The sequence below is a fragment of the Mustela lutreola genome, chromosome X, assembly GCF_030435805.1.
Source record: "Mustela lutreola isolate mMusLut2 chromosome X, mMusLut2.pri, whole genome shotgun sequence".
In the NCBI taxonomy this organism is placed as follows: Eukaryota; Metazoa; Chordata; class Mammalia; order Carnivora; family Mustelidae; genus Mustela; species Mustela lutreola.
Window position 1 is genome coordinate 132,657,054 of NC_081308.1, and position 15,853 is coordinate 132,672,906.

General features: G+C 37.2%; 1 protein-coding gene across 5 annotated transcripts in view; it reads right to left on the reverse strand.

Moving 5' to 3' along the window:
* Positions 1–1,985: 1,985 nt before the first annotated feature.
* Positions 1,986–15,853, reverse strand: part of TMLHE (trimethyllysine hydroxylase, epsilon) — a 97,475-nt gene continuing 83,607 nt past the window's right edge. For 2 of the 5 annotated variants that reach the window (XM_059156751.1, XM_059156750.1), the window contains exons 7-8: positions 4,002–4,140; positions 1,986–3,365 (exon numbers count right to left, since the gene is read on the reverse strand). In XM_059156751.1, coding sequence (XP_059012734.1) covers positions 3,234–3,365; positions 4,002–4,140 — 271 coding nt within the window. In that variant the 3' untranslated portion in view covers positions 1,986–3,233. Of the gene's footprint in view, positions 3,366–3,974; positions 4,141–15,853 lie in introns of all 5 variants that reach the window. The other 3 variants (XM_059156752.1, XM_059156755.1, XM_059156758.1) reach the window with 3 other exon arrangements.

Consider the following 15,853-nt stretch of genomic DNA (forward strand, 5'->3'; position numbering starts at 1 on the left):
GAGTTGGTGGGTATTTATAAACTATTTGCAAAACATCTAGATATTATCATGGTTCTCCTAAGGTTTTATTGGAAGGAACTTAATAGTGCAGATGATGATTAATGAATAGTCAGCTAGAATGTAAGTATTGTTGGAATATGGACAGAGGGAAGAAATTAATATTTATTTTGGAATATGGCGTATTAATTAAAAGCACTGTCTCTGTGGTCAGATTTTCGAAATAGCTCAAAATAGGGCCTAGAGCTCAGCAACAAGGCTGTTCTAAAAACACAAACTGCTGGCTTCCAATACCTCAGTTTCTGATTAAGTATGTCTGGCTTGGGGCCTGAGAATTTTCATTTCTAACAAGTGCTCAAATGCTGCTGCTGCTGCTGGACTTCTTTGGGAACCACCACAACACATCCCAGTTCTTTTTTCCTTTTCATCATAGACTACACAGGTTGTGAGGCTGTGATTCACAAGCATTTGGACAAAAATGGGAATAACTGATGAACACTAAAGAAAAAGACATTGCTAGCAGCAAGAAAATAGGGGGACCAGTAGTCCTGGTTTATGTGGGACTTTCCCAGTTTTAACACTAAGTTCTGTAGCCCAGAAAACCCCTCAGTTGTGAACACACTTGAATGGTTTGTCATTCTAGATGAAGGTAGACAAAATTCAGTGTTGGTTAACTGCTAAACACAAAAGGACATCCTCACCGAGAACATGGTAATATCTGGTAAATTTGTTTGAAAAGGATTCATTATTTTTTTAAAGATGTTATTTATTTATTTGACAGAGAGAAATCACAAGTAGATGGAGAGGCAGGCAGAGAGAGAGAGAGGGAAGCAGGCTCCCTGCTGAGCAGAGAGCCCGATGCGGGACTCGATCCCAGGACCCTGAGATCATGACCTGAGCCGAAGGCAGCGGCTCAACCCACTGAGCCACCCAGGCGCCCCAGGATTCATTATTTTATTCTTATCCCAACAAACGTGTAATGACATGACTATGGTAGGTGCTGTGCTCTTGACCCTACTGGTCCCATTGCACCTTAGCAAAAGGTAAAAGTAACCCTACAACACTGAGTTTGGTAGACATCGACCCATGCTTACATATTCAGGGACACCAGGAAGAGATGTAAAAAAAAAAAATTTACAAAGAAAGTTTTCAATGCCCACGATCAGCACTCAAATTACTCCCTTCCATCTTTATTCCTATGAAGGGGGTACATTATACATACATTATAGAAAAGTATGGATTGAAAATTTAGGAAGCCGAGGGTGAAATAATTAATGAATCAAGGTCCCAGGGGAAACAAAATGTAATGGTGAGGAAGAAGATTGATCTGTACCCTTATCCCTCCAGGAAACTGAATATGTCCTTTCCTTGAAATAAATCAATGCTGACCACAGTTAAAATATAATTTTCAAGGCTAAGTTAGGAAAATTTCAAGAAGGGCAAATATCCAGAGGAAGACTAATAGTGACATATTTTAGGAGTCCATAACAATAGGGAGAATAGATTGCATGTTAAAATATTACTTCTGTTCTGACTGCTAATGGGTATATTCTTTAAGACCAGGCTTAATTATCAATCCTTTGACCAAGGACAACAAGTTTCATGAAGACTCCTAAAGATTCCTATATAGTACAAACAAAATGCAGAAACATTTTGAGTCAATAAGATGATGCATAAACTACTAAATGTGTACTAGGGACTCTCTGTGAATATCAGATTAGACGTTATTCTCTGTCAGAGTACTGACTTTGCTTTATGACTTCTAGCCTCACTAATGATGCTTTTTACCCTCTTCTGCACATCCTGGCCTAGATTGGCTTTCATCATTCTATAGTGCTCAATGCAGTTATTCTACAGCTTCACTTTAAATGAAAGCTCATACCCATCTCTCTGTCCCTGCATCCATATATGAAGGGAGCCATTAAAAATAAAAGAAATAAGGTATTATATTTAACCCAGGCAAATCTTAGCAATTAACATGTATAATATATTTTTTAAAGATTTTATTTATTCATTTGACATAAAGATAGAGAGTACAAGCAGGCAGAGCGGCAGGCAGGAGGAGAGGGAGAAGCAGGCTCCCTGCTGAACAGGAAGCCTGTTGCGGGGCTCGATCCTAGGACGGTGGGATCATGACCTGAACTGAAGGCAGTCTTTAACCCACTGAACCACCCAGGCGCCCCTAAAATGTATAATTTTTAAGATAAGAAAAAAAAAAGATTAGCAGAAATGGAGGAAATATACTGAATCTTAAATTTCATCAAAAGCAAAAAATGCAACGTTGGATAGTAATTTCCAGTTCTTTGGAGGCACATCATTTGTCATGATGAGTTCACTGAACAGTCTTATAGACTAACCCTCTGTACTGTCTTGTGGTGTGTGTGTATATATGCATTATCATATGGAACCTCAGAAGTCTCTAAAATTTTTCTGCAATGATCCTTCACATAATTATTGAACTGATGGACTTATTCCACAGGAGCTATTGTGGCTTCCTAGTTTAACTCTTCAAGAGATGTCTTGGATGGAGATAATCCTTCTTGTAAGATAAAACGCTGTTTATATTCAGTTACTATCTTATCACCAAGCTTGTGCTATCAAGCAATTTCTATCGTATCTGTAGTTCTAGGACACTGTAGATATAAATCTAGGATTTCAGCTAAACTCTTTAATCCATAATCTATGTACAAGACTGTCCTAAGGTATCCTCCAGCCCAATGGTTCTTAAAGCGTGGTCTGAAAACACCTGGAGGGATCCTTGAGCCCTTTTCAGTGGGCCTGGATTAAAAATATTTTTTATAATAACACTAAGATGATATTTTCCTTTTCCACTCTTATTATCTCGCAAATGTAGAGAGGGCTTTTCCAAAGGCTATATGGCATGTGATGATGCCATCACTCTGATACGGAGGAGTGTGTGAATTTTCAACATTTTCCAGTCCTAATATTTATTACAGTTAGTATCAATAGGTATAACCCAAATCCAAGAATACTTTGGGGTCCTCAATGACTTTTAAGAGTGTTAAGGTGTTCTAAGCATCTTGCAAACTGCTACTTTATAAAGACTTTTGTTCCTAAAATGCATTTCCTTCTAACTAGTTCTAGTTGCAACTTCTGTTTTGTGTGATGAGATAAGGAGACAATTTGAGGTAGATTTTGACACAGTATTATTTTGCTGATATGAAATTCTAGTAGCCAGGGTACCAGGTGTGTTAATAATCTTAATGCTGTCAATTTTAAGCCTGAAGCCCCAAGAGACGAGCAGTGTTTAATACATCATCCCTTGTTAAATAGCACCCACAAAGTTGGCGGTAGCCAGTGAAGGATTCCCTGCCATGTAGGACACGCCAGTTGTCTATAAATAGGACCTGTGAATGGGCAAAAAGAGAGAAAAAAACACCATCAGAACAACAGACCAAAGGAACTCTAAATCAGAAAAGATCACTTAAAAGAAAATCTTTAGGTTGTTCTCTAGTTACATTCAATGAGGTACCTTTCTTTTTGAGATCAAACATTTGGAGATTAGAATGTACATAGCCCTGTAGTAGGCTGCATGGAAGTTACAAAGGTAATAGCAGGTAATTAGGCCCTGTACTTGAGGAGCTTATGTTTCTTGAGTAATTATTCTCTTATCAAAGCAAATCAGATAACTGGCTTCATTTTCTTTTCTGCTTAATTTTTAATATATACTTTCTCAAAGAGTTAAATTATTTCATTATGTTTTATGCTAAGCTGAAGATATTCTTCATTCAGAGGCTATAACAAGAACAAAAAATAAGTTCAACCCCCTCATTATACATATAGAGCCACTGAGTCACTGATGCCTGCATATGTTGCGGGACCTGCTTCCAGATAATTCAGTGAATGGCAGGACCAGATCCAATACCTGGGACTCTTTTCACTTTTACCTTTGCAAGACTGTGATTCACATATTAAAGAATTACCCATTATTCACTGCTTCAGTATAACAAGCTTACTTGACATCTTTAGCACTGGGCACCCACCCTGCCAGGCTTTAGTTTGACCCAAAACTCATTCTCAGGTCTCCTCAACTCTACTGTCAGAGTCCGGTGTGCTGCATACCAACGATGGACAACATCATAAGGTACAGTATTGATGACAGCTCTGTCATAGTTGTTGTATCTAAGATGAAATCATGAGAAGAAACGATATCCTCAAACACATGTTAAAGACACCTTTTGCTTATTGAGCAATTTTATTTAAGGCTTTGTCTATATTCATTACTTGTCCTAGAGATGAGGTGAGAATAAATTAATGTTCTCTTGGGAATTATAGGATTGCAGAAAGGAGCACTATTGCCTGTTGACCATATATATATATTTTTCCTTTGGAGAATCTAGAGGTAGGAGATAGAAGTAAGTTCCAGCTGGTTTCTTCCATTTTAGGATATCACGTTTTATCTAAAGTACATTCTCTTTGCCAAATTTTACAAAAGCAATGGGGAAAGATCTGGGTTTTCTATTCACTAAGCTGAGGTGGGCAAGAGAGGTTATACTAACAAGGCTTTCTTTTTAGCAGAATGATTTAAAACTTCTCAGGTGTTTCCCTTTATGGGGAAAATCCAAGCTATAGCCATACCTGACAGTTTACCCAGTGATCATCACTCATTCATTCAAATCTTACATTTACATGAGCAGCTGCTATGTGCTAGAAGGTGTCAGGTGTTAAAGATACAGTGATGAACAGAGCAGACATGATCCTGGCCTCTGGGGAGTTTATGTTCTATTAAGAAAGACAGATGATGAACAAGTAATAAATACATATCTAGTTACAGATGCTATAAAGAAAAATACTGTAGTGTGATAAAAAGTGACTGGGTAGTCTATTTCAGATGGAGTATGTTGAGTGAGGACTCTTTTGAAGAAGTGACATTTGAGCTGCTACCTATATGATGAGAAACCAAGAATGTGACAAGTTAAGAGGAGTATTCCAGGAAAAGGGAACAGTAAGTACAAAGCATTAGGATGGAAAGGAGTTTTATTATGTTTGCAGAACAGTAACATGTGGCTGGAGCTGAGTAAACAAGGGGAATAACGATAAGGAATAATGTGGAGGAAGTAGCCATGGGCCAGATCATGTATAGCCTTATAGGCCATAGTAAGGATTCTGTGTTTTATGCTGAGTACTATGGGAAATCATTGAAAAGTCTTTGCTAAAGGCTTTCTTTTTTACTTAAAGGATTTCTTTTTTACTTAAGGTAAATTAAACTTTTATTAAAGTTTAGTACATATACAGAAAAGTACACAAATCATAAGCTTGATGTATTTTCATGATGTAAACACATCCATATCATTATCATCCAGGCCCATAAAAAGATCATTACCCACACCCTAGAACACTCCCTTGTCCCCCTTTTCCATTTTGTCTTTCCCCTAACCCAAGGATAACTACCATCATGACTTCTGTCACCAAAGATTAGTTTTGCTTGTTTATAAACGTTTTACAAATATTATACCACAGTATATATTCATTTGTGTTTGGATTCTTTCATTTAATATTATAGTTAGAAGGTTCATCATTGTTGTGTTATATAGATAGATTTATTCACCCATTCTACTTTTGATAGATATTTGAGTAGTTTCCAGTTCATGACTATTACAAATAATGCTGGTGATTCTGGTCCATGATGGCAACATAGGAATCTCCCAAACTCACCTCTCCCCATGCATATACCAAATCTACAGCTACACGTGGGACAATTCCCTCTGAAAGAAATCCAGAAACTAGTGGAGTGACTCCTACACACTGGATAGATAAGAAAAAAAAAACCCATATCAAATGGGTAGAAAATGTTGAAATACAATCTTATCATATACCCACCCCTGGCTCAGCAATCAGAAGGAAGTTCACAACTCCAAGCTTCTCCCTGAGGAGTGAAGAGTTTGGACTCAACACTTCGTGCCCAAACTTTTAAGATGTCTGCATGAGGGGCACCTGGGTGGCTCAGTCATTAAGCCTCTGCCTTCAGCTTGGGTCACAGTCCCAGGGTCCTGGGATCAAGCCCTGCACTGGGCTCCCTGCTTGGTGGGAAGCCTGCTTCTACCTCTCCCATTCCCCCTGCTTGTGTTCCTTCTCTCCCTGTGTCTCTCTCTGTTAAACAAATAAATAAAATATTAAAAAAAGATCTGCATGAGGGATGGACCCCCCAAATACCTAGCTTTAGAAGACAATGAGGCTTTCATCCATGAGACCCACCTGGTTATAGAACACAAAGAAAACAGTTCTTAATGGGCTTATGAAGACTCACTGTGGAAAACTCCTCAGGCCTAGTATAGAGACAGCAGACAGAAACACCCATATCTTAAGTCTTTCTCTATAAAAGCCTATTTGCATACTTCAAAAGCTGCTTCCTGAAGGTCATACTTCTATTTTGGCACACATCTAGGGACAGACTGCACTCCTCCCTGGAGATGAAGAAAGCCAGTGGGCACCATTCCCACATTTCCCTCTGGCTTCTGTGGCTGCTGTCCAGGGGATACACCCCTTGATCACCTGGCTTCAGCAGCCAGTGGGGCTTTAGTGACGATTCTATAGGACAGTAACAAACAAAGAAATGTTTCTTAATTGGCTATCTACCCAAGGCTCATCGCAAAGGGAGCATACAGAAATAAATGCCCAGCTCCCAGTCTTTCCTGGAAAGAAATCCGCTTGCATACTTTAAAAGCTGTTAACCAAGGGTCTCGCTTCCAATCATCCTGCATCTAGATGCTGACTAAGATCCTCTCCTTTGAGAGACTGACAGGTCTTGACACACCTTCAACTACGAGAGCCACTAAAACCACAGAAAGTGCTTAGAAAATCACAAAGGTTTGCAAGACAGCCAAGAGCTAAGGCTGAGCTGAATGATAAGGTTCATCTCCTACACAAGACCCACTATATCAAAACTGGGAGAGGTAGCTATTGTATTTACTATGCAGAAACCACACAGAGAGAAAGAAAAATGAATAAATGGAGGAGACCAATGCATGACAACGTGAGATTTTCAACAATGAGACAGAAAATATTAAAAAGTACCAAGCAGGAATCAGAGTTGAAAAATACAATAACTGAGTTGAAAAAGTCAATAGAGCAGACTACATAAAGTGGAAGAAAATATCGGCAAACTCAAAGACACAAAGCAAGAATTCAGAGAAGCAAAAAGAAAAAAAAAATAATGAAAGAGTGAAGATAGCTTAAGGGAATTATAAGACTCCATCAAGCAGACCAATATTCACATTATAGGGGTTCCAGGAGAAGAGAGAAAGGAGCAGAAAACTTATTTGAAAAAATAACAGAAAACTAAACTAGAGGAAGAGAAAGCTACATCCAGGGAGCCCACGGAATCTCCAAAAGAGGACTCCAAAGAGACCTACCCTGAGACACAAAATAATTAAACTCTCAAAAGTTAAAGACAAGGAGATAATCTTAAAAGAAGAGAAAAACAACTTGTTATATACAAGGGAACCACCATAAGACTACAGCAGATGTTTCAGCAAAAACTTTGCTGGTCAGAAGGGAGTGGTATGATTCAAAGGGATGAAAGAAAAAAAAAAACCCTTCCAACCAAGAATACCATAAGCAAAGTTGTTATTCAGAATTGAAGAAGAGATCAAGAGTTTTTCAGAAAAGCAAAAACTAAAGATCATCACCACTAGACTGGCCTTATAAGAAATGTTAAAGTGACTGCTATAAGCTAAAATAGGCATTTATTAGGAACAACAAAACATGAGAAGTACAAATCTCACTGGTAATGGTAAATATATAATTAAGTTTATAATATTCTAATGTAATAGTCATGGGTAATCACTTATAAATCTATAAATGAAGGTTAAAAGACAAAAGTAGTAAAGTCACTTATAACTATAATGATTTGTTAGTGGATACACAAGGTAAAAAGTAAACTATAGTGCAATTGCTAGATCATAGGGTAGCTCTATTTTTAACTTTTTGAGGAACCTCCATACTGTTTTGCAAAGTGGCTGCACCAGCTTGCATTCCCACCAACAGTGCAGGAGGGTTCCCCTTTCTCCGCATCCTCACAAGCATCTGTCATTTCCTGACTTGTTAATTTTAGCCATTCTGACTAGTGTGAGGTGATATCTCATTGTGGCTTTGATTTGTATTTCCCCGAGGCTGAGTGAGGTTGAGCAGGTTCTTTTCATGTCTCTGTTGGTCATCTGTATATCTTCTTTGGAAAAATGTCTACTCATGTCTTCTGCCCCCCACTTTAAAAAAAACAGATTATTTGTTTCTTGACAGCCTATGCCTTTTTTTAAAAAAAGATTTTATTTATTTACTTGAAAGATACAGAGAGATTACAAGTAGGCAGAGAAGCAGGCAGAGAGAGAGGAGGAAGCAGGCTCCCCGCTGAGCAGAGAGCCCAATGCGGGGCTCCATCCCAGGACCCTGAGATCAAGGCCTGAGCTGAAGGCAGAGGCTTTAACCCACTGAGCCACCCAGGTGCCCCAGCCTATGCCTTTTGATTGGAGTGCTTAGTCCACTTACATTCAAAGTAATTATTAGCTGTGTATTTATTGCCATTTTATTACTTGTTTTGTCATTGTTTCTGGAGAATTTCTCTGATCCTTTCTTGTCTTTGTCATTTTTGGTCTCTTCATTCCACTCGGAGTCCCCTATAATTTATATACACTAACAATGAACTATCAGCAGGGCTGGTTTATAGAGTCACTAACTCCTTTAGTTTTTGTTTGTCTGAGAAACTCTCTCTCCTATTCTAAATGATAGCCTTGCTAGAGAATATTCTTGGTTGCAGATTTTTCCCAATCAGCATGATGGATATATCATGCTACTCCTTTCTGGCTTGCCTAGTTTCCGGAGAGGTCTACAGCTAAACTTATGGGTCTTCCCTTGTAAATTAAGGACTTTAGTGTTGCTGCTTTAAAAATTTTTTTCTTTATCACTAAATTTGCCAAATTTAACTACAATATGCCTTGGTGTTGGTCTGCTCTTGTTGATTTTAATGAGAGTTCTCTGTAGCCCCTGGATCTGGATATCTTTTTCCTTCCCCAGAAAAGGAAGGGAAGTTTTCAGCTATTATTTTTGAGATAAAAATTATCCCCCCTTTTCTTTCTCTTCTTCTGGGACTCCTATAAATATGAATGTTATTATGTTTGATGGAGTCACTGAGTTCTCTAAGTTTATTCTTGTGTAGCCTTATTCTTCATTCTTTCTTTTCTTCAGCTTCATTATTTTCCATTATTTTTTCTTCTAGGTCACTAATTCATTCCTCTCCTTCTTTCAGCCTGCTGTTCATTGCATCAAGCCTGTTTCCAGTCTCTTTTATTGCATTCTTCATCTCTGATTGATTTTTTAAAAATTCTTTTATCTCTGTGGTAAGGGTATCAGTGAAATGTTCTAGTCTTTTCTCAAGCCTAGTGAGTATTCTTATGACTCTTCCTTAATTCTCCATCATCAGATATGTTACTTATATCTGTTTTACTTATGTCTCTGGCTGTGGCCTTATCTTGTCCTTTCATTTGGGATAAATTCCTCCAACTTGGCACTTTGTCTATGTCTCTGCCTTCTTCTCTGTTTTAGAAAAGCCAGTTATTTCTCCTGCTCTTGAAAGTAATGGCCTTATGAAGAAGAGGTCATGTACTCCCCAGGCCGTGGAGCTTCAAGGATTGTCTCTGGTGTGTGTAGTATGTGCTCTGCTGTTGTGTTTTGGCTGCTCTATCTTTTAAGTCAGTCATGTACAAAGGCTCTCCTGGCCTGCAGTGGGCAGTATTTAGTCCCTGGCCTGAATTTAGTGAATATTAACTGTCTGCTCTGGAGTTGGGAAATGTGGTGTGGGCAGTGCTTTGAGCTGGTCTTTTGGAGGAGGGGTCTGGCATGCTGAGTCTGAAACAAGCTTGATTGAGAAGGGCAGTCCTGCCAGAGTGCGGGGGCATGGGGCTTGGTATATTCAACTTAGTAGCCTGTGTCAGCACTGCACTGTTTCCCACTGGTGACTCTGTGTTTATGCTGAGTGATGGGGTTGGGCAATGGTGCCAGCCAGCTCTTTTGTTCCGAGAGAGGCATCTCCCCAAATGCTGCCTATCAGGGATGGGTTCTGAGAAGAGCAAATAATCTTCCCCCCACCTGTGTGTCCCAGGCACTCTTCAAATTGCTGTTTCCATGCTATCTGCCTTTTATTTAGGAGCAGGGCTGTGCCCTCTGGGCTCTACTGTAGTCAGGCTTGCTGAACTTTAAAACTCTAGTCTTTAAGCCTTGCTGGTTGCAAGAATCATGAAATTAAGCCCCTTTTATTTTCCAAGCCAATGGCTTTGGGGAAACATTCTCCTTGTGCCTTCCCATGTGCTCCTCTCTCTCACCTTTCTCCATGACCACAGCTCTTCTCCACAGCACCAGTAATCCATTTCTTCTCTAAACCACATCTCCACACTTCTTACCTTCTTCAATGTGGCCTCTGCTCTCCCTTTGGTTGTGTAGTTTGTTCTGTCAATCTTCAGGTCAATTCATGGGGATTTAGGATGATTTGATAGTTATATAGTTGTGTTTGTGGGATGAGACAAGGTTAGGGTCCTCCTAGTCTGCCACCATTTTCTTCTTCCTAGATCTGTTCTTCTTAAGATTGCTTTGGTTATTTGGGTCTTTTGGAGTTCATTACAAATTTTAGGATTGTTTCTTTAGATTGTTTTCTGTGAAAAACACCATTGGAATTTTGATAGGGATTACACTGAGTCTGTATATTGCTATGGCTAATATGGAAATTTAAACTATTCATTCTTCCAATCCATGAAAATGGAATATATTTCCATTATTAGTGCTTTCTTCTATTTCTCTTATCAATTTTTATAGTTTTCAGTGTATAAATCTTTTACTTTCTTGGTTAAACTTACTTCTAAGAATTTTATTGGTTTTGATACAATTTTAAATGGGGTTTTCTTAATTTCTCTTCCTTATAGTTCATTGTTAGTGTATATAAATGCAACCAAATTTTTTATATTACTCTTGAACCATGCACCTTGAATTTGTTTATGAGTTCTAACAGTTTTTTTGGTGGTCTTTAGGGGTTTCCATATATTAAATCTTGCCACACACCCATAGCTGATTGACTTGCAGATATTGAACCATCCTTGGAACACTGGGATAAATTCCACTTGATTCTATTAAAATACTGTTGAATTTAATTTGCTAATATTTTGTTGAGCACTTTTGGATCTATGTTCATAGGGATACTGACCTATAACTAACTAACTAATTAACTTCCTTCCTTCCTTCCTTTCCTTTTTCTGATGTCTTTGTTTATTCTTTGTGTCAGGGTAATGTTGGCCTCATAAAATGAGTTTGGGAACATTCCTTCTTCAATTTCTTAGAGGAGTTTGAGGATAAATATGAAAATCTTCTTTGAAAGTTTGGTAGAATTAACCAGTGAAGCTGTCTGGTCCTGGACGTTGTTTATTGGGAGTGTCATTCATTCATTTATTTTCTAATTCTAATATAGTTAACATACAGTGTTATATTAGTTTCAGGTGTACAATACAGTGATTCAACAATTCCATACATTATCCAGTGCTCATCTTGACAAGTGCACTCCTTAATCCCCATCCCCTACTTCATTAATCCTTCCACTGACATCCACTCTAGTAACCAACAGTTTGTCCTCTATAGTTGAGTCTTTTTTTCTTGGTTTGTCTCTCTTTCCTTTGCTTGTTTGCTTTGTTTCTTAAATTCCACATATGAGTGAAATCATATGGTATTTGCCTTTCTCTGACTGACTGACTTTGCTTAGCATTATATTCTCTAGTTCTGTCCACATTGTTGTAAAAGGCAAGATTTCATTCTTTTTGTGGCTGAATCATATTTCCATTTTGTGTGTGTGTGTGTGTGTATACCACATCTTCTTTATCCATTCATCTATCAATGGATACTTGGGTTGCTTCCATAATTTGGCTATTGTGAATAATGTTGCAATAAACACTGGGATGTAAGCATCCCTCTGAATTATTAGTTTTTTTGGGGGGTGGGAGTAAATACCTAGTAATATAGCTGCTGAATTGTAGGGTATTTCTATTTTTTCCACAGTGGCTGTAGCAGTTTGCATTCCCACCAATGGTGCAAGAGCAATCTTTTTTCTCCAAATCCTCACTAACACTTGTTTCCAGTGTTTTTGATTTTAGCCATTCTGACTTGTGTGAGGTGTGATACTTCACTGTAGTTTTGATTTGCATTTCTCTGATGATGAGTGATGTTGAGCATCTTTTTATGTGTCTGTTGGCCATCTGTATGTCTTTGGAAAAATGTTTGCGCATTTCTCCTGTCCATTTAAAAATTGGATTATTTGTTTTTTTGGGTGTTGATTTATATAAGTTCTTTATATATTTTGGATACTAAACCTTACTGCATATGTCATTTGCAATATCTTCTCCCATTTTGTAGGTTGCCTTTAGTTTTATTGATTGTTTCCTTTGACGTGCAGAAGCTTTTTATTTTGATGTATTCCCAATAGTTTATTTTTGCTTTTAATTGCCTTGCTTCAGGAGACATACCTAGAAAGATTTTGCTATGGTCAGTGTCATAGACATTACTGCCTGTGCTCTCTTCTAGGATTTTATGGTTTCAGGTCTCACATTTAAGTCTTTAATCCATTTTGAATTTATTTTTGTGTACAGTGAAAGAAAGTGGCTGAGTTTCTTTTTCTTTCTTTCTTTCTTTTTTTTTTTTTGCATCTTGCATTTTGCTGTCCAGTTTTCCCAGCACAATTTGTTGAAGAGATTGTCTTCTTCCCATTGGGTATTCTTTTCTGTCTTGTCAAAGATTAAGTGACTATATAATTTAGGGTTTATCTCATGGTTTTCTATTATGTTGTAGTGATCACTAGTGTGATCTAGTGTCTATTGTGTGCCAGTACCATACTGTTTTGATCACTAGAACTTTGTAATATAACTTAAGTCTGGAATTGTGATGCCTCTAGCTTTTCTTTTCCTTTAAAATGTTGTATTTTGGGGGGTCTTTTGTAGTTCTATACAAATTTTGGGATTGGTTTGTACTAGCTCTGTGAGAAATGCTGTTAGTATTTTGAAAGGGATTGTATTAAATGTGCAGATTGCTTTGGGTAGTATATTCATTTTAACAGTAACTGTTCTAATCCATGAACATGGAATGTCTTTCCATTTCTTTATGCTGTCCTCAATTTCTCAATGCTTTATAGTTTTCAGAATACAGGTCTTTCACCTCTTGACTAAGTTTATTACTAGGTATCTTATTATTTTTGGTGCACTTGTAAATGGGATTGTTCTCTTAATTTCTCTTTCTGCTGCTCCATTACTAGTGTATAGGAATGCAACAGATTTCTGTACATTCATTTTGTATCCAGTGAGTTTACTGAATTCCTTTATCAGTACTAGCAGGTTTTTTTTTTTTTTTTTTGGTGGAGTCTTTTGGGTTTTCTAATATGGAGTATTCTGTCATCTGCAAAGAGTGAAAGTTCAGCTTTTTCCTTACCAATTTGGATGCCTTTAACTTCCTTTTGTTGTTTAATTGCTGTGGCTAGGACTTCCAGTACTATGCTGACTAAAAGTGGTGAGAGTAGGCATCCCTTTCTTGTTCCTGACCTTAAGAGAAAAGCTCTGTTTTTCCCCATTGAGTATGATGTTCATTGTGTGTTTTTCATATGTGACCTTTATTATGTTGAGGTAATATTCCCTCTAAATCCATTTTGTTGAGGGTTTTATCATGAATGGATATTGTACTTTGTCAAATGCTTTTCCTGTGTCTATTGAAATGATCATATGGTTTTAATCCTTTTTTTCATTGATATGATGTATCACTTTGATTTGTGAATATGGAACCACCCTTGCATCTCAGGACTAAATCCCACTTGACTGTGGTGAGCGATTTTTTGAATGTATTGCTGGATTATGTTTGCTAGTATTTTGTCGAGGATTTTTGCATCTATGTTCAGCAGGGATATTCACCTGTAGTTATGTTTTTTAGTAGTGTCTTTATCTGGTTTTGGTATCACAGGAATGCTGGCCTCATAGAATGAAATTTGGAAGTTTTACTTGGTCTATTTTTTGGGAATAGTTCAACTAGAATAGGTATTAACTCTTCTTTAAATGTTTGGTAGAATTTGCCTGTGAAACTGTCTGGTCCTCAACTTTTGTTCATTGGGAGTTTTTTTGATTACTGATTCAATATCCTTGCTGGTAATCAGTCTATTCAAATTTTCTACTTCTTCCTACGTCAGCTTTGGTAGGCTATTTGTTTCTAGGAATTTATCCAATTTTTTCTAGGTTGTCCAATTTATTGGTATAAAGTTTTTCATAATGTTCTCTTACAATTATTTGTATTTCTGTGATGTTGCTATTTCTCCTCTTTCATTTGTAATTGAAGTTACTTGAGTCCTTTCTCTTTTCTTTTTGATGACTGTGCCTAGAGTTTTATGAATTGTGTTGATCTTTTCAAAGAACCAGCTCCCAGTTTCATTGATCTATTATTTTTTTAGTTTCTATACCATTTATTTCTGCCCTAATCTTTATTATTTACTTCCTTATGCTAGTTTTGCACTTATCTTGTCTTTTTTCTATCTCCTTTAGTGTTTAATTGAGATTTTTCTTACTTCTGTGGGTAGGCCTGTAGTGCTATAAACTTTCCTCTTGCATCCCAAAGGTTCTGGAGTGTTGTGTTTTCATTTTAATTTGTTTCCATGTACTTTTGGATTTCTTCTTTGATTCCTTGGTTGATCCATTTATTGTTTAGTAGCATGTTATTTAACCTACATGTATTTATGCACTTTCCAGAATCTTTCTTGTAGTTGATTTCTAGTTTCATAGCATTGTGGCCAGAAAAGATGCATGATGTGACTTTGATATTTATGAATTTGTGGAAACTAGCTTTGTGGCCTTATGCATGATCTATTCTGAAGAATGTTCCATGTGTACTTGAAAAGAATGTGTATTCTGCCCTTTTAGGATGGAATGTTCTGGATATATTTATGTTAATCTGTTCCAGTGGCTCATTCAAAGCCATTGTTTTCTTGTTGATTTTCAGATTGCATGATCTGTCCATTAATATACATGGGGTGTTAAGTGTCCTTCCTATTATTGTATTACTATTGATTAGTTCCCTTATATTTGTTATTAAGTATTATATATATATAGGTGCTCCCATAATGGGTGCATGTATAGTTACTATTATTATGTCTTCATGTTGCATTGTCCCCTTTATTATTATATAGGGACCTTCTTCGTGTCTTGTCATAGTCTTTGTTTTAAAATCTATTTTGTCCAATATAAGTTTTGTTACTCTGGCATTCTTTTGACATCCACCTGCACGATAAATATTTCTCCATGCCCTCACTTTCAATCTGTACATGTCCTTAGGTGTAAAACGAGTCTCCTGTAGGCAGCATATAGATAGATCTTGTGTTTTTATCCACTCTGTCACCTTATGTCTTTTTAAAATTTTATTTTATTTTCATTTTTTATTAACATATGGGGTTTTATTTGTATGTAACTGATTAAAAACTTGAATGTAAGTCTGACATTATAAAACTTCTAGAAGAAAACATAGCGGGTACACACCCTCACAATGATCTTTTTTGAATTTCACGAGTAAAGGGAAGACAACAAAAGAAAAAAACAAGCAGGACTATAGCAAACTAAAAAGCTTCTGCATAACAAAACCAATAAAATGAAAAGGCAACTTAAAGAAGGGGAGAAAAAAATCTAAAGTGGTCAAAATCTACCACATATATGCCATCAAAGCCAAGATGATCCAAAACAATAAAAAAGAAAGAAAAAAGAGAAGAGAGAAAAAAGGGAGAGGGGTGGGAGGAGAAAGTATAATCTCTCAGGGTGGACACAGCAGGATAATCTGTCTGTTCCTGCTT